This window comes from Vulpes vulpes, chromosome 1 (assembly GCF_048418805.1).
Source record: "Vulpes vulpes isolate BD-2025 chromosome 1, VulVul3, whole genome shotgun sequence".
NCBI lineage: Eukaryota > Metazoa > Chordata > Mammalia > Carnivora > Canidae > Vulpes > Vulpes vulpes.
The window spans coordinates 129,279,012-129,296,339 of NC_132780.1; the positions used below are offsets into that span (position 1 = coordinate 129,279,012).

General features: G+C 49.8%; 1 protein-coding gene across 1 annotated transcript; it reads right to left on the reverse strand.

Moving 5' to 3' along the window:
* Positions 1-49: 49 nt before the first annotated feature.
* DHX16 (DEAH-box helicase 16) lies at positions 50-17,080 on the reverse strand. Its single transcript, XM_025990367.2, has 20 exons — positions 16,547-17,080; positions 14,615-14,859; positions 14,359-14,518; positions 13,984-14,040; positions 9,665-9,919; positions 9,272-9,475; positions 9,003-9,194; positions 8,306-8,416; positions 8,019-8,134; positions 5,736-5,946; positions 5,445-5,543; positions 5,178-5,330; positions 3,321-3,461; positions 2,978-3,140; positions 2,761-2,879; positions 2,579-2,646; positions 1,678-1,840; positions 1,423-1,584; positions 958-1,131; positions 50-282 (listed from the first exon to the last, which is right to left on the reverse strand). Exons 1-20 carry the CDS (start codon positions 16,751-16,753, stop codon positions 154-156), a joined length of 3,129 nt encoding a protein of 1,042 aa, XP_025846152.1. The 5' UTR covers positions 16,754-17,080; the 3' UTR covers positions 50-153.
* Positions 17,081-17,328: the final 248 nt, after the last annotated feature.

Genomic DNA, 17,328 nt, shown 5'->3' on the forward strand with positions numbered 1-17,328 from the left:
TGCTGGGCGTGGAGCCTACTTAAGATAAAAAATTCTCTCAAATAAAATCTTTAAAAATAAAAGTTACCCCAAGCTTTATTCCAAAAGTAGATATTAAATAATGTACAGAAGGAAAAGGAGCTGATGTTGAGTTCAGCTTGCGTCCCCTTCTCTTTATCCTAGCTCTTCCCGTGTCTTGCCTATTTTTTTGGGCATTTTCTTAGAATGGGGATCTTCTAGCTCCTTGGCTTTATAATAATGAGGAGCCACCTCCAGAAGCCAACTGCTTTCAATCTCCAATACCTACAAGAGGAGAGAAAAAAATCAGTAAGGTTCACCTTTTTCCAACTTGCACTCTAATGTATGTGTGATCAAAAAGTTTCTTCTGGGGCACCTGCATGGTTCAGATAAGCATCTGTCTCCAGCTCAGGTCATGATCCCAGGGTCCTGGGATCAGGTCTCATCAGACTGCCTGCTCAGCGGAGAGTCTGCTTCTCCCTCTCCTGCCCCTCCCCACTGTGTGCTCGCTCGCTCTCTCAAATAAGTAAAATCTTAAAAAGTTTCTTCTACCTTCAACTGTAGGACTAGGGTAAAGGTGCCAGGCTCTAATACTCTATACCTCAAGGTCAGACACACCTCTACAAGTCCTTCAGGATTCCCAATAAACTATCCCTAAAAAACCTAATCATAAAGACTGTAAAGTACACTCAGGACAGAGACCACTTCTGCTTTGTTCACCATTCTCACCCCAGCATCCTAAACACGAGACAATAGGCATTCAAATACTCCCTGAATGAGTATGCAGTTCTTGGATCTTAGTAGATGCTGACACATCTGACAGAAACCACGCCTTTCTATTTTATCCTACCTTAAATTAATGTTTTCCTATTTCTCAGCTAGTCTCAGCAAATTGAATCTTGCTAGTATGCTACCTCCCCACACATCCTCACTTTCCTGGGCAGAGGAAGGTCCCCTCACCTGTCTCATGAACTCCTTGGTGGTCAAGACAAGTTCGTGGTAGAGCAACCAGCGTGGCTGTTCCTCAAAGAGGGAGGAGTTGGGGTGAATGAACACTGTCTGCTGCTGTTTGACTGTGCGATAGCCACTACGAGTCAACCGGGCCGTGTGGTAAAAGTAACCAGCTGTGATGGCCTGAGGGGCAGAAGGAGAGAAAGTCAACCGGAAAAGCCACACATCTGGGGACCCTAAGCACTCACTACCTTTTTTAGGTCAGGCCCTCGGAGAACTAGAAAGGTAAGGAATGCATGAAGAACCCACTGAGAAGGCACCTTCAGTGGTCTGGGGAAGAAAGCACGGAAGAGCACACTCTCCAGAGGAAGAGGCCTAGCCTCAGGCTGGAGGTACTGCTACAGGCACCCAGAGCAGCTCCCTCTGGAAATTGAGGGCATCGGAGGAACGGCAGCAGACTAAAGAAATGCTGACCTTGCGTACACGGATATAGTCCCCCTGGCAGGAGCTGAGACCAACTTCTACGCGTTCCAAGAGCCCCTCCAGCTGTTCTCGCACATCCCGGGCTCGGCGCATTGATCTGAACTGTACAAAGTTCTCATAGCACCACTGAGAAGAGTAGCCACTCTCAGCCCACTGTGAAGATGGTTAAAAAGGGGGGAGGTTAAGTACATAGCAAAGCCAGAGTCCCCTGTGCCTCCCTCAGTCCCATCACCTAAGCCCAGTGACCTGAGTATAGACATTCAGCAGAACCAGGTGGTCTCCACCAGGGAGGAAGAAGTTGACACGGGCGTTGTCAGCATGAACTACCTTGTCCTTGGGTCGGTAGAAGATGGAGTTATTGACAGACAGCATGGCAGCCACTGTCAGAATCTCTTCCGAACAGCTATACCTGGGGCAGGAAGACCAAAGCACGAGGTTCAAAGGAAGACACACAGGTACACAGGGTGGGGTAAGCGACCATCCTATGGACATGTGTCTTCACATGGAGACTGCCGGGTGGGGTAAGGGCTACAAGTCAGAGTGGATGGATTTGGTGGTGGTGCTGGCCATGGGGTGTCAAGGAGGTGGGCTGCAGACGTAACAGTGGCAGAGGAGGGCCCTCCACAGAACTGGGGGCAGGAGGGCACTGGGGACCTCTGAGGGTAGGAAGGACTTCTGCGGCAGGAAGGTGTGGAGTAAGGGCATCAGGGAAGACAGCACTTCAAGTTCATGTAATGACCTCTGACCTCAACCATGGCAGAGGAATGGCATTTAAAGGTGGTCCCTCCATAACCACATCTCAATGTTACAACCCCAAACCTCAGGAATGAGAATCTCCAGACCAGTCCACACACAGCGCTCTCCCCACAGGTGCTGAGTCTTCCATACCAATTTACACCCCCAAATTCTGTTTGTCAATCTTACCCATTTGATAAATGTCTTATTGCCCTTGTGAGCCTCCAAAGGCGCAGAAAGAGTTTTCTAATAATTTATTTGTTAAAGAATACCACAGCAGAGAGAGAAAGGAAAAAGAGCAAGGTCACAAAGATGGCCCAGAGATGGGAGGAGGCACAGCCAGTTCGTGTGCTGGTGCTGGGGGCCTAGCCAGGCTGGCAGGTATGGGGTAGGGTAGGAGCACAGTGCTTACTTCTCAGAGGCCAAGATCATTTTAGATAGCATGGGATCCACCGGTAGCTCTGCCATCTTTCGACCAGACTAAGGAGAGGAAAAAGAGTTGAGGCCAGTCCTCCCTCTGGTGCCCCTCCAGCACCCAAGAGCTCACCCCAACTGCTTCATCGTGCCCCAGACCATGCTGCCATCCCACCTCACCGTGGTGAGCTCCCCAAGGTGGTTGAGGGCTCCCAGAGCATATAGCTGCTCCAAAGCCAGCAGCAGGGTCTCATATGGTGGAGGGTCCAGGAAATCAAAGTGCATTAGGTCATGGATCCCTGAAGAAAGATATGAGGGGTAGAAGAGATTCTCTACAGGGATCTGTGACTCTAGCCCCCACCTCCCTTCTCTCTCAGGACTGGGCGACCCCAATAACCTAAGCTCTTGAGCAGCAACACAACATTGCCCAGGCTGGTCCTCTGGATCTCAGGCACCGTGGTTTCCTCCAGCTCATGCTGGTAGGCCCAGGCAGTATACAGGCGGAAGCACTTCCCGGCAGCCACCCGACCCGCCCGACCAGCTCGTTGATTGGCTGAGGCCTGGAAAGAAAGGAGAGGTAGGTTGGCTGACAACTGGTGAGGAGAAAAAGGAAGTGCAATATTTATGCAAGAAATCTGAGAAGACGTAGGCTGCTTATTCCGGTCCTCTAAGAGGCCCCCACAGCCTCCTGAGTCGAACCTTCCCCACAGAGACACTGCTGAGAGTGCAAGCAGGCTGACCTTGCTGCAGGGTGTGACAGTGAGGGATTCCATGCCTGTGCGAGGGTTGTAGCTCTTCTGCTTACAGAACCCTGGATCCAGCACATAAATGATGCCTTCAATGGTGAGTGACGTCTCAGCGATGTTTGTTGCCACAACCACCTGAGTGAGAGGATGTAGTCACCCGGAGACCCCACCCACCAAGTTCCCTAGAAAGAGTAATCCGGAAGACTTGAGTAAAGAAGCAGGCAGAGATAAGGGACAGGAGCAAAGAGGATTACTGCCTAATGTCAGAAGACAGGGACAAGGCCAGGAAGGGGTCAAGGAGAGAAGGAATGAAAAGAGACATAAGGGAATCCCTGGGTGGCTCAGCGGTTTAGCACCTGCCTTCAGCCCAGGGCATGACCCTGGAGACCCAGGATCGAGGCCCACATCGGGCTTCCTGCATGGAGCCTGTGTCTCTCATGAATAAATAAATTTTAAAAATTTAAATTTAATAAATAAAAAATAAATAAAAATTTAAAAAAGAAAAGTCTGAAAGAAAGAAAGAAAGAAAGAAAGAAAGAAAGAAAGAGAAAGAAAGAAAGAAAGAAAGAAAGAAAGAAGAAAGAAAGAAAGAAAGAAGAAAGAAAGAAAGAAAGAAAGAAAAAAGAAAGGAAAGAAAAAAGACATAAGGCGGAAAGGAAATGGGAAGAGTTAAATTTTTTTTTTAGAGATGGGAGAGGGAGTCCAGGTTCCTGCCTCCATCTTTCCCACTACCACTTTCACACTCTGCCTCAGCTAGGACTTCCTTCAATAGCCTCCTCATGTGTCTCCCTGCCTCTACTCCAAGTCCTGCTTACCCGGCATTCTTCTGGCACCCAGATTGTCCTTTAAAAATGTAAACCTGTCACATCACTAACACCATCCATTGATGGCTTCCCATCCTACTGGAGAATTATATCCAAGCCCCTTAAGTCTCCAAGTGCTCTACCTTTCTGATCTCATCTCCAAGGACTACGGGCTCCGTCATTCCACTCCTGCACAGTTGCTCCCTCGCTGGTCTGAGCACACTCCTCACTCGGGTCCTTTGCATGAGCGCCTTCCTCTGCTGGACACACTCCCTTCCCAGCTATCAGCCTGGCTCCCTCCCTCACTGGGTTCAGGCCTCAGCTTCCCTTTCACCTTCCCTATACTCCAAGGAAACTACCTTCCTGACATTGCTCACTCCCAGCCTCCCTGGAGTCAGTCTCCTTTTCCCCCATGTTGGGCTATATCTCTCCACAGCATTGGTCACAAATCAGCATCAGGCATCTACGCGTCCACTGTCTCCTAATTTAAGTTAGACTGTCGGCTGTGAAGCTAGGGACTTTGTTCTGTTCATCACTGTATCTTCATGCCCAAGAAGAGTATCTGGCACATGGCAGGAGCTTGTTATATATTTGTTGGATGGAAGTTACGTCTTTGCTCAAAACCCAATCATCTAAAGTCAAAATGCTTCCGACTGCTATCAAAAGCCTTCCCTAATCTCAGTCCAGAACTGTTTTCACCACGTGAACCTTCCCCTCAGCCTTTTGGATTACATTCTGACTTAAACATACCTTAAGCCTTGCTCTGGTATTACCTACGTCTTTTTTCCTAAAGATCCAAATCAAATCCCACCTTTTGGCACCCTGAGGACTTCCCTTCTCCTCTGCATCTCCACATACTTACTAACTGGATCAAATATTTGCTGAATTCACCCTCTCTCTCCAGCTCTGGAGGCTAGGGATTGACTACAACTAAGCCTTGCAGCTGCAGCAGTGCCCAGGACACAGCCTGCATAGGGCAGGCACACACCCTCTTTTTCACTATTTGTGTGAACTATAGGGGTGAAGAATGTGGGCATCTCCAACTGACCTTTCGTGCCCCCGGGGGTGTGGGCTGGAAGATACGGGCCTGCATGTCAGAAGGCAGGTTGGCATAAATGGGTAACACCAAGAGCTCCCGAATTTTGGAGCCCAGGCGGCGGCAGCGATCTTGGAGCATCTCACAGGCAGCCTCAATCTCCTCCTGGATTTGGGATGGGGAGAGCAGTACAGGTCCCAGAGTGACAGAAGGCCCACCTGCCAGCTCTGTTTTGCCCTGGGATACACACCTCATTGCCCCTTGCCCCATGTCTCACACCTGTCCTGTCAGGAACACCAGGATATCCCCAGGGGGCTGGGTCACATGGATCTGCAGCACAGACACCACACAAGCTTCCAGGTAGTCAGCCTCTGGAGCCTGGGGGTGAGGAGGAGAGGGTCACAGGAAGGCCATCTGTTCAGGAAACTTCCTCTTCTCCCAGCTCAATAATCAGTTTATCCCAGTTCTTCTTCAGACTCTCCATTTCCCCTTCCCTCCTTGGGACAACCTTCTCCAAAGGCCCAAGCTTTTCAGCCTCGCACTTCAGCCCATCCTCCCTGAGGGGAGCACCTTGGTATAGAAGATGTCAACTGGAAACCTGCGTCCAGGGATTCGGAAGACAGGAGCATCATCAAAGAAGGTAGAGAAACGGGCAGTGTCCAGTGTGGCTGAAGCCACCAAGACTTTCAGCTCAGGCCGGAAACGAGCAACATCCTTGATTAACCCGAAGAGAATGTCTGTGTGTAGGGTTCGTTCATGAGCCTCATCTATCATCACCACACTGGGGAAAGAACAAGAGGGCTGTGAGCCAGGAGAGCTGCCCAGGAGAGGACAACAGGATCCCCTGGACAAGGGCACAAAGGGAAAGCAAAGAGCCCAATGGTGAATATGGGAGGGGGGGTTCCAAAGAGAGGCCAATCACCCCAGTTAAGGAAGACTAATACAATGTTAAAGAAAGCCAAGGGCCCGCAGTCTGCAGTTTATCTCAGCCTGGACAGACAACAACGGCCAAGATCTGGAGGCTGAAAGCCAAGGCCAGGACAAGTCATATATGCTCTCTGGATCAGAGTCATGGATCTGTTAGACTCAACAGAAGTAAGAGTTTCTGTTTTAAAGGGGGGGAAAAAAGTGAGAACAGGGCCTTTTGGAGTAAGGCTGGGCTCCCCGGGCTGGCTGAGAATGAACATACAGACCTGAAACACCAGGATTTGCACAGCCCAGGAGCTCCCAGGCTTCCATGAGACTGCTGTTGTGCATGTCTCTTGGTCCTGCTGCATCCTTCTGGAGAGAGGAACCAGGTAAGCCTGTCTGTCTGTCTTTCTTTTCTTTCTCTCTCTCTGTCTCCTCTCTCTCTCTTTCTTTCTGTAGGTTTTATTTATTTATTCATGAGAAACAGAGAGAGAGGCAGAGACACAAGCAGAGGGAGAAACAGGCTCCCTGTGGGGAGCCCAATATGGAACTCAATCCTGGGACTTCAGGATCATGCCCTGAGCCAGAGGCAGTCGTTCAACCACTGAGGGACCCAGGTGTCCCCCAGTAGGCCTTTCTACCCCAACCTTAGAGGGCTCTGCGGGCCACTTGGTCTCCTCCTTAGTTGTATGTGGGACACATCTCTGATATCTTTGCTAAAGTCTTTGGATTCTCAGGTGACAGCCATGCCTACAGGAGCTCACCCCTGACCTCAATTCTTTGTGCGTATCCCTGACTATGCCAGTGAAGTCCCCAGCTGTTTCACAAAGCAGGCTGGCTTGACAGGAAAACCCCACACCCTAAACACTCTTGCACTGGCTGGCCTTCCATGGTTTCTGAGATTTTTGCAAGGGATGTGAAGGCTCAGATCATATTTGTCCTGTTGCTCCATCTGTGATCTTCTAGGACCAGAACTTCACAGCCTCCTAAGATTTGAGAAACCACATACTGCTCAGCTGGCCTGATCCCACCAGCAGCCCATGCATAGATCCCTTCTCCTCCTAAACACATATTTATCCAAGCCCTGCTTGGCCAACACCAGAACTGGGAAGGCACTATTCACAGACCAAGCTACTCCAAGACCTGGGCCAAAGGCCCAAGATGAGGGCCCCAGCACACAATCTCTACCTCAATTGAGGGCCTCAATCTCTACCACTCTCGCTTCTTAGTGTTGCACTGAAACCTGTCTCCCCTGTAGCCACTCCTGTGGTTGCTAGTTGTGCTCGCTGCAGCCACGTGAAACAAGCTTTACCTCTTTTTCCACGGAGCAGCCCTTCCCACATTTAGAGGGAACCAGGATGTCTCCCTGAGTCTCTTCTCTCTAAGCTGGACATTCTAAGTTTCTTCAAAGGGTCTTCACGTGGCTTTTCAAGCACCATTCTGTCATCCTGGTGTTTTTCTAAACACTGCAAGCAATGGGGGGTGGGGGTCTATCTCTGCAGTCCCTCTACCTCATCTCCATGGTGCCTACAGGTCAGTCCTAGGACTGTCCACACCATAAAGCTTCAAGAACTGGTGGGCTTGGGCAGCCTGGGTGGCTCAGAGGTTTGGTGCCTGCCTTCAGCCCAGAGCATGATCCTAGAGACCTGGGATCAAGTTCCCCGTCAGGCTCCCTGCATGGAGCCTGCTTCTCCCTCTGCCTGTGCCTCTGCCTCTCTCTCTCTCTCTGTATCTCATGAATAAATAAATAAAATCTTTAAAAAAAAAAAAAAAAAAAACCAGTGGGCTAATCAGAAGACAAAGGCCAAAATAGCTGGATGACAAGAAAAGAAAAATAGGCTAGAGATTAAAGAACACACAGGAAGGTGCTGAAGGGTCAGAATGCAGCAGACTGGGCGGGAATGGTGGTGGCTCTCTGGTGGGAGGTGGTGACCCCATGTGTACCTGTAACTTGCAAGGTCAGGTTCAGAGAGGAACTCCCGGAGGAGCATCCCATCTGTCATGTAGCGGAGGACAGTTCGCTCTGATGTGCAGTCCTCAAAGCGGATGCTGTAGCCAACCTGTCAAGGGGACCATTAACGATAGAGATTGGGCTGGTGCTCCTGGAAGGGAGTGCAGGGCTAGGGAATGAGGGGTCAGGGCCTGGACGTGTGGTGTGAAGCCCTATGCAGTGTGGGCTACGTCCCAGACCCTAGAGGCTCCCCTCCCTACCTAGGCCCCATAGATCTCACCTCATTCCCAAGCTTCACACCCATCTCCCGGGCCACTCGGGCAGCCACACTCATGGCTGCCACTCTCCGGGGCTGGGTACAGGCAATCTTCATTCCCTTCTTTGTGTATCCCTGAATGACAAAAGAAGAGGTTTTCCCTTTGCTAAATATATTCCTGGGGCCTAGGATAATTCAGAGAAAAAAGGTGTAAGTGCACGACAGGGCAGGGGGAGATGAAGGAACAGACAGAAACTGAAAACCTGACCCTCTGAGGGTCCCAGACTTTTGGGTGATCACATTCAGGCTCAGATCTGAGATGGAAAAGGACAGACCAACTAGGGCAGACCCAGAAGCAAGGGGGAGCCAGAGAAGGTGAAAAAGCAAGAAAATGAATCCTCTGACTCCTCATTCTTTGGCCTTTGCAGAGGACTGATGGCTGAATGGGTTGGTATGGGAAGGTCCCAACCCCACCATCTACCTGTCTATGCATCTTTCCAACATGAACGCTGGCACTAGACACAGATACTGTGTTAGAAGTGAGAACAGAAACAGGAAACAAGTTTGCCCTTATTCTTAAACTCACAATTTAATGGAGAAGACTATGACTAAAGATGAAAAGATAAGTGACTGCTCAAAACAACAGGTGAAAGGAGCTCTGACAGGACTGTGCTTGTCAAGGGCCAGTGGCCGGCAACCTGGAGGGTGCGGATAACTGTACCTCCTCAAAGAGATACTGCGGGATCTGGGTGGTCTTCCCGGAGCCCGTCTCACCCTCGATGATGAGGACCTGATGATCAGCAATGGCAGCCAAGAGCTCCTCGCGGAATGGAAACACTGGGAGGCTGCGGCGGACAGCCTGCACGGACTCCTTCTGCTGGGCCTGGGATGGAGGCGATGGGCCTGATGGCTCCTGCAGAGGAGGAGGGGTGTGAGCTTCAGGGTCGGCTTCCCAACCTCGTTAGAACGTGCCACAGTTCTCCTGCTCACCTCGTTGCCCTGGAGCTGAGTGGCCCGGACAAACTCAATGGTCTCCTCTTCCTCCAGCACCAGCTGATACTTGGGCTCCTGGGAGGCAGCATCTCGGGCCCCAAACTTCAGAGATGCTGCCCCTAGCCGGGCCTCCTCCCAGCGTCGCTGCTCCTCCCCAGGGGCGCCTGATTCCTCCTCCACTAGATCCACAGCTCGTGATGGCTGTGGAGAGAAGGGCATGTGAAGACAGAGGATGCCCTCTTCCCAGGCCTCTCCTCTCCGGTCACTATCCGTACCCACTAGGAAAGGCAAGACCAAGAAGGGGCCAGTGGAGGCCCTGTCCAAAGCCCTGAAGACTTCCCTCTGCTCAGCTTGGAGAGCAGGGCTAAAGTGGACTCTGCTTTGCCTCACCTGGCCTCGGGTCTCCTCGGGCATGTGGTAACGATTGGTGGCCTCCAGCTTCTCCTGCTCCCCAGCCGCTCGGTACTCTCGGGCCAGATCCCGCACTCGCCGCTTGTATTTGAGCTCCCGTCGCTCATGTCGGCTCAGCTCTACATCCCCAAAAAGGAACTCCTCATCAGCCAGCTCAGCCTCTAGGTCCTCAAGCTTCTCTCGCTCCCGCTTAGCCAAGTACTCGCGGCGTGATTTCTTCCGCAGCTCGGGAACCTGGGTCAGGACAGGGTAGCCAAATCCTCATCTTGCTGGAACAGCAACCCCCTTCCTTACCTATCTGTAAGAGTGACAAATCCCCCAACAGGCCAGCAGTGTCCCTCTGCAATGTCCAACCTGACCTGCCCCAAACTGGGCCTCTCTGAAAGCCACACACTGACCCCCAACACTATCTTTCAGCAGCACAATCCAGCTTGAAGGCCCTTCTGGACAGCTTCGCCATCTTGGTCAATATAGATGCATTACGGTTATTTGTATGTTTCAGGTTTTATTCTATTTTATTCGACTTAGTGGAAAGGAGGAAAACAGGGCAGCCTGAGAGGCTCAGCAGTTTAGCGCCGCCTTCAGCCCAGGGCCTGATCCTGGAGACCCAGGATCGAGTCCCACGTCAGGATCCCTGCATAGAACCTGCTTCTCCCTCTGCCTGTATCTCTGCCTCTCTCTCTCTCTCTCTGTGTCTCTCATGAATAAATATTTAAATAAAAAAAAAAAAAAAAAGAAAGGAGGAAAACTAAAGGGCTAATACCAGCATTTAGAAGCACAGGTCTCAAACTGAAAATAAGTGAGACTATTGGTAACCACTGGATGTGCCAACAGAAGGTAATCTGCCTTAGTTAGATGCTCCCTGGTCTTAAATCAAATGACTATAGTTTGGAAAAGGGGGGGAATACAGTATATACAAAAAATGGAAGTACAGCATTAGAGAGTGTTTCTGCAAGATGTAATCAGAAATGCTTATTAGCTCTCTGGGACTAACCTCTCCTCGCCTCATACAATCTGGCAGCTAGCTTCTACATATTTCCTTTGATAAGAGGTTTTCAGTACACATAATGGATGACAGATAAAGACTGGTCACATCATCCTTAAGGCTTGTCTCAGCTCTCACCATGAACCTGCCCACTGTGGCAACACTGTCTTCCCTGGGATCAAAACAGCCTCCTCCACGGTGGTGGCCAAACTTCATCAAGCCCTCTCCTGGGGGTCCCTGATTCTACTTAATAGCTTGGCTTTTCTTGCTTATTCTGTGAAGACTTGAAAGGAGTTTATGCTCATGATCTAATCTGAGTACCACAATCAAATACTCTTTCAACCTGATGGGGGAAGCACATGGAAGTTCTTTTAAAATATGGGCCCCAAAAAAGGGCAATTTGAGGGCACTGGCTGGCTCAGTCGGAAGAGCAGGCAGCTCTTGATCTTGGGGTCCTGAGTTTGTGCCCTACACCGGGTGTAGAGATTACTAAAACAATAAATAACAACAACGATAAAACCCAACTCAGGGCAATTTGAGTATCAAAAAGAAAAAATCATATGCAACTGTAAAATATTGAAAAATAAAAACACATGAGTTCAGTGTGACACACATACACACAACTCATGGGAAATAAGTTTTTACCACCAGTGAGGTGACTATTACATCAAACTCCTTACTTTCAAAATTAGTAATTAAACATTTGCCCTGCCTTTTTTAAGATTCTTCTTTTAGACAGAGAGAGAGCATCAACAGGGAAGGGCAGAGGGAAAGAGACTCAAGCAGACTCCACACTTCTTGAAGCTCTGCTGAGCTCGAAGCCCGACATGGGGCTCTGCCTCCCAACCCTGAGACCATGACCTGAGCTGATAAGAGTTGAATGTTTAACTGACTGAGCCACCCAGGTGCCCCATTTGCTCAGCCTTTGAAGAAAGAATTGTAGCTCATTCCTGGTTATTTTTAAGCCTTACTTATTTGAGAGAGAGAGAGAAAGAGAGCGCTCGAGCATGCACAATGCAAGTAGAGGGAGGGCCAAGGATGAGGAAGGAGAAACAAACTCGCTGAGGGCGGAGAATGACTCGGGGCTGGATCTCACCACCCTGAGATCATGACCTGAGTTGAAATCAAGAGTTGAGGGACACCTGGGTGGCTCAGCAGTTTAGCACCTCCCTTCGGCCCAGGGCATGATCCTGGAGACCCGGGATCGAGTCCCACATCAGGCTCCCTGCATGGAGCCTGCTTCTCCCTCTGCCGGTGTCTCTGCCTCTCTCTCTGTGTCTCTCATGAAGATATAAAATCTTTAAAAAAAAAATTGAAATCAAGACTCAGATGCTTGGGCAGCCCTGGTGGCACAGCGGTTTGGCACCACCTGCAGCCTGGGGTGTGATCCTGGAGACCCGGGATGGAGTCCCACATCCGGCTCCCTGCATGGAGCCTGCTTCTCCCTCTGCCTGTGTCTCTGCCATTCTCTCTCTGTGTCTATGAATAAATAAAATCTTAACAAAAATAAAATAAAATAAAACCTTTAAAAAAAAAAAGACTCAGATGCTTAACATACTAAGCTACCAGGGCACCTTGCTCATTTCTAGTTAAGGAAAAACTCTTTATATAAAAGGTTAGCCAATAAATGGAGGAATGTCACACTCCAAAAATCACCTTTGCAATCCCAGTGAAACAGCAGATTCAGGAAAGCATTAGTAGTAGTAGTAGTGCTAGTTATGCTAAAACCTTTAGATGAAAGGCTGTTGGCACAAACGCTATCTGCACTAACAGGTACATAATCTGTATGTCCCCCTAAAGTGATTGGTGTCATGTGAAGGGCACATCACCACCTAAGAAGTGTTCCTGTCACAACTTTTTAATCTAAATTGAGGCAATATTTGGACCCAATTTCCACTCTAAAGGAAGCACAGGGCATAGAAGAACTCAATACCACAAGGTAAGAGTTAGATAAATCCAGAATAAGGGACATGGTACCAGATGAGAGAAAAGGAAACAAACATAAGAGACTGAACCACCAGGGATGCCAGGGTGGCTCAGTGGTTGAGCATCTGACGTTGGCTCAGGTCGTGATCTTGGGGTCCTGGGATCAAGTCCCACATCAGGTTTCCTGCAGGGAACCTGCTTCTCCCTCTGCTTGTGTCTCTGTCTCTCTGTGTCTCTCATGAATAAATAAAATCTTAAAAAAGAAAGAAAGAAAGAAAGAAAGAAAGAAAGAAAGAAAGAAAGAAAGAAAGAAAGAAAGAAAGAAAGAAAAGAAAGAAAGAAAGAAAGAAAGAAAGAAAGAAAGAAAGAAAGAAAGAAAGAAAAAAAGAAAGGAAGGAAGAAAGAGAAAGAGAGAGAGAAAATTAAATTAAATTCTGGGAAATAAAAACATTACATCTATACTGACAGATATCTTCGAAGTCTCTGACCACAGTCATTTTGTGGGGTGGGTCATGAGATGGCTTGATCAGGAGATCTGAGTTCCACTAGGCCATTCTTAGGGCATCAAGTCTCAAAATTCTTTTTAGAAACTGAAATGTGACCTTACTTGAGAAGACCAGACTTTTGGAAAACCGCCAGCTCTACCAAAACTCATATGATAACAAGTTCAGTTCATGAATTGCGAGGGCTGTGTCCCCAGTCAGAGAGAAGACCAACTTGGGGAATAGAAGAGGATCACAAGGCCATGTTTGGGATGGAGGAGTTAGATGGTAGGAAGGCATCTGGAGGGATCCCTGGGGGGCTCAGTGGTTGAGCGTCTGCCTTGAGCTCAGGGCCCGATCCTGGATTCCTGAGATCGAGTCCTGCATCAGGCTCCCTGCATGGAGCCTGCTTCTCCTCCCTCTGCCTGTGTCTCTGCCTCTCTTTCAGTGTCTCTCATGAATAAATAAAATCTTAAAAAAAAAAAAAAAAAAAAAAGGGAAGGCATCTGGAATCAAGTGTGCTTAAGCTGAATGAATAGCACATTCCTAGGCAATGGGACAACTGCCTTGTCCCCCGTCCTCCAACCACACCCCTTGATGTTCCAGCTGACTGAGTACGGCTCCTTAAGTCTCAGGAGCAAGCAAAGCTCACATCTCCCTGACGAAAACACTCTGACTCAATCCTAAGGAGTCAGGAGGGTCTGTAGGCAGCTTCTTTCCTTCTACAACTTAAGTCTGTCCTTGGCAGGCTCCTGTCAACACAGACCTCACACCCCAGACCTGACACCCCATCAGCACCCTCCCTGTACTTCCTTGTATCCTTTTTCCCTACCCTAAACCACTTCATCACAAAGTTGTTTTTTCTTTTGCCCTCTGACGTTAGCTCCCTGGGCGCTGGGACTCACCATGGCTTTCCGGTCTTCCTCAGCCATCTTGAGGCGCTTCTGAGCCTCTTCATAAGCCTAGAAGAATCCAAGGGTGCAGGGCTGTGAGGCCAAAATCTCCCACAGCCACTCCCTCTCTAGAATCACAAGGATCATTTGGATATACTATAGCATAAAGAAATGTCCCTTCTCAGGGGGGAATCTCTAGGCCTACAGGTTGAGCAGAGGATCAGCAGAGGCAGAGGACCCAAAGGGTCCTCTTACTACAGAGATTAACACCTCCAGAGGCCATCCTGGTCTTCCCAGAGAGCCCTATCTCTGCAATCACACCCAACTGACCCAGATCTGACCCAGGGATCTTCTTGGGGATTTACAGAACATGCTGCTCCTATGCACCTTCTTGTCTGACCGCTCCAGGACATTGCGAGTCCGATCCTTGTCTCGCTGCCGAACCCGCTCAGCAAAGGCATCACGTTCCTCCAGGTCCTGAAGGCGCTCTCGCTCGGTCCGCTCCCACTCATCCTCAGATTCTGGCTTCTCAGTCTGTTTACTCCCCCTGCAAACCAGTCCAAAGGATTACATAAGGTCTCCTAGGAAGCTTACTGCCCCCTTATCCCCTGCCCCACCCTCTCTCACTCTGCTTCTAACTTACCCTGTCTTTCTTCTCCCTTTCTCAGAAATCTCTTCCTCCTCTTCTTCCTCCTCCTGACATTTCTTCCTGAGGTGTTTCCGTTTTCTACGCTTCTTCTGGAGACTGCTCCCAGTTCTACCTACGGTCTCCTCACTGCTCTCCTCACTGTCTTCCAGCAACTTATAGGATCGGTTCTTTTCCAGCAGGGCTCGGGCCTCTCGCTCGGCCGCCCGAGCTGGCTTTTCTACCACTGCCTTCCGTGGTACCTATCAGTAGAAGGGAAGATAATGGGATGTGAGCAACTCCTGATTTTTACCCATCTACTTTGCCCCATTCTGAATTTAAGGAATGGCGTGACTTTTTTTTTTAAGATTTTATTTTTTTATTCATGAGAGACACAGAGAGAGAGGCAGAAAAACAGGCAGGGGGAGACGCAGGCTCCATGCAGGAAGCCCAACGTGGGACTCGATCCTGGGTGTCCAGGATCGTGCCCTGGGCCGAGGGAGGCAATAAACTGCTGAGCCACCCGGGCTGCCTGGAATGGCCTGATCTTAAACCAACCTTCATTGTCTCTTTTCCCCATGGCTTCACACCATGTTCATCAGCCTGAACTGGGCCTTTCAGCTTCTGACCCTCCTTGCAGTCATTCATTTAACAAACATTTATTGAAGCCTGTCTGATGCACCAGGTACTTGCTAGGGATCAAGGACACAGGAATAAATACAAGACAAAAATTCCTGCCCTCGGGAGGCCTGGGTGGCTCAGCGGTTGAGGGTCTGCCTTCCGCCCAGGCCGTGATCCTGGAGTCCTGGGATTGAGTCCCACATTGAGCTCCCTCCATGGCGCTTGCTTCTCCCTCTGCCTCTCTCTGTGTCTCTCATTAATAAATAAATAAAATATTTAAAAATAAATAAATAAAAATTCCTGCCCTCATGGAGTTTATTTTACATTCTTTTTTTTTTTTTTTTCTTTTTTTTTAAGGTGTCCCATGCAGGGAGCCTGATGTGGGACTCGATCCTGGGACTTCAGGATCACGCCCTGGGACAAAGGCAAGTCCCTACATTCTCAAAACCAATTCTCAATTGCTCAGACTCTGTTCTTCCCCACAATTAAGTCATCACGATGCAAGGACTGACATGCTACAAGGATTGGTTTACAGAGGCCTGTCATATGTTTGGCACCGTACCAGATTCCAGGGATACATGCTACACGGATTTACATAAAGTCCCTATCCTCATACCACTTAGATTCTAAATTCATCTTTCATCAGGAACCATATGTGACAACTCAAGCAGGCTATCTGCTATTCTATGAACACGTTGAACACTTTCACTCTTCGATATACTTACTAAGCACCTGTTCTGTAAGGTGTTGTCAGGTGGAAGAAATACAAAGACAAGCAATACACAGTCCTGTCCTCCAGGAATTCACTTTTACACCTTTACTCCTTCCCCCTTCTCTATCAGACAGATTCCGGGTAATCTTTGGGCCTGCTTTCCCCTGATCACTACCCTTACCTTTTGTGCCCTACCACAGCACTTCTCACACATTTCTTCTATAGCCTTGCTACTCAACATGCTGTCCGTGGACCATCCGCTTCACCTGAAAACTAGCTAGAAATGCAAAAACTAAGATCTCACCCCAAACCTACCGAATCTGGATCCACATTAAAATAAGGGTCCTGGGTGAGTCGCATGCCTATTAAAGTTCGTGAAACACTGCTCTACAGCACTTCACGGTCCTTGAACTTCTCCCCAGAGCTGCACGTCCAGCACCTAGTACAGTACCCAGGCGACAACGGATAAAGGCTAGGTGCTGGTGAACCGAGCTTACTTAATTCCCCCAAGGACAGTTAGCCTAGCCTCACCTGGACAGACAACCTGGGGCCCCGCCCCTGCTCCACCTGCTCTCCCGCCGCGCCCACGCCGGGCCCCGCCCCGCCCCTGCAGACACCTTGGTCCAGAGTCTCAAGGCGAAGTCGCGAGCCGGTCCGCTGAGGTCCAGAGTATCGGTGTCTCGCAGGCGCTGTACGAAGTCCTCGGCCGAGGCGCATCGCTGCGCGGTACCGATCAAAAACTGGGCTACGTGCCGCTCGCTCAGCCCGAGCACCGCGTGCAGCTCGTCCTGCACCCAGCGCTCCAGCCCGGCCGGCGTCGCCATGGTGACCCACGCGGCCCGGTTCCTGGCCCTGAACTATGTCGAGTGAACACGCTGGCGGCTGGGCCCGCCGGAGGCCTGCAGGCCTGGAGCCCTGGACTGGAGTCCCAGCTCCGCAAAGGACCGGCCTTTGACCCTTGGGTCTCGGTTTCCCACAGCCCCAAGCCGTCTTCTCGGACCGCAGAAGCCGGAAACGACTAGTCGTTTCCGGCCAGTCGTTTCCGGCCTCTGCACTACGGCGGCCGAGCGAGGTCAAGCCTCGCGGAACGGCCGAATCGAACGGGTGAAACGCTCCGTTCCCGCCTCCACCAAGTCTTTCTGTCGCCCTCTGATGGTCGGTCTGTGGATACCTCGCTCGCTCATTCATTGAACAAATGCTGTGTGCTAAGCACAGTTCTAGCAGCGGGGGATGTGGCAAATTATCAGACAAAAATCCCTTACTGAAGGAGGGGGAGGCGAGGTAGATAATAGATAAAGCATGGGGCCAGAAATAATGCAAGATTTTTGTGTGGTTTGGGGAGGTTCTATTTCAAATTGAAAGGCTGGGTCCCTGCTGATGAAAATTAGCCCCTGCTGAT

Excerpts from the sequence above, each read along its gene's own strand:
- DHX16 (XM_025990367.2), bottom strand. The coding sequence starts at position 16,753 with ATGGCGACGCCGGCCGGGCTGGAGCGCTGGGTGCAGGACGAGCTGCAC. Across the intron at positions 5,544-5,735 it reads TTGACATCTTCTATACCAAG|GCTCCAGAGGCTGACTACCT; the intron begins GTGCTCCCCTCA and ends CCTCACCCCCAG. Across the intron at positions 5,331-5,444 it reads TGGTGTTCCTGACAGGACAG|GAGGAGATTGAGGCTGCCTG; the intron begins GTGTGAGACATG and ends TCCCAAATCCAG.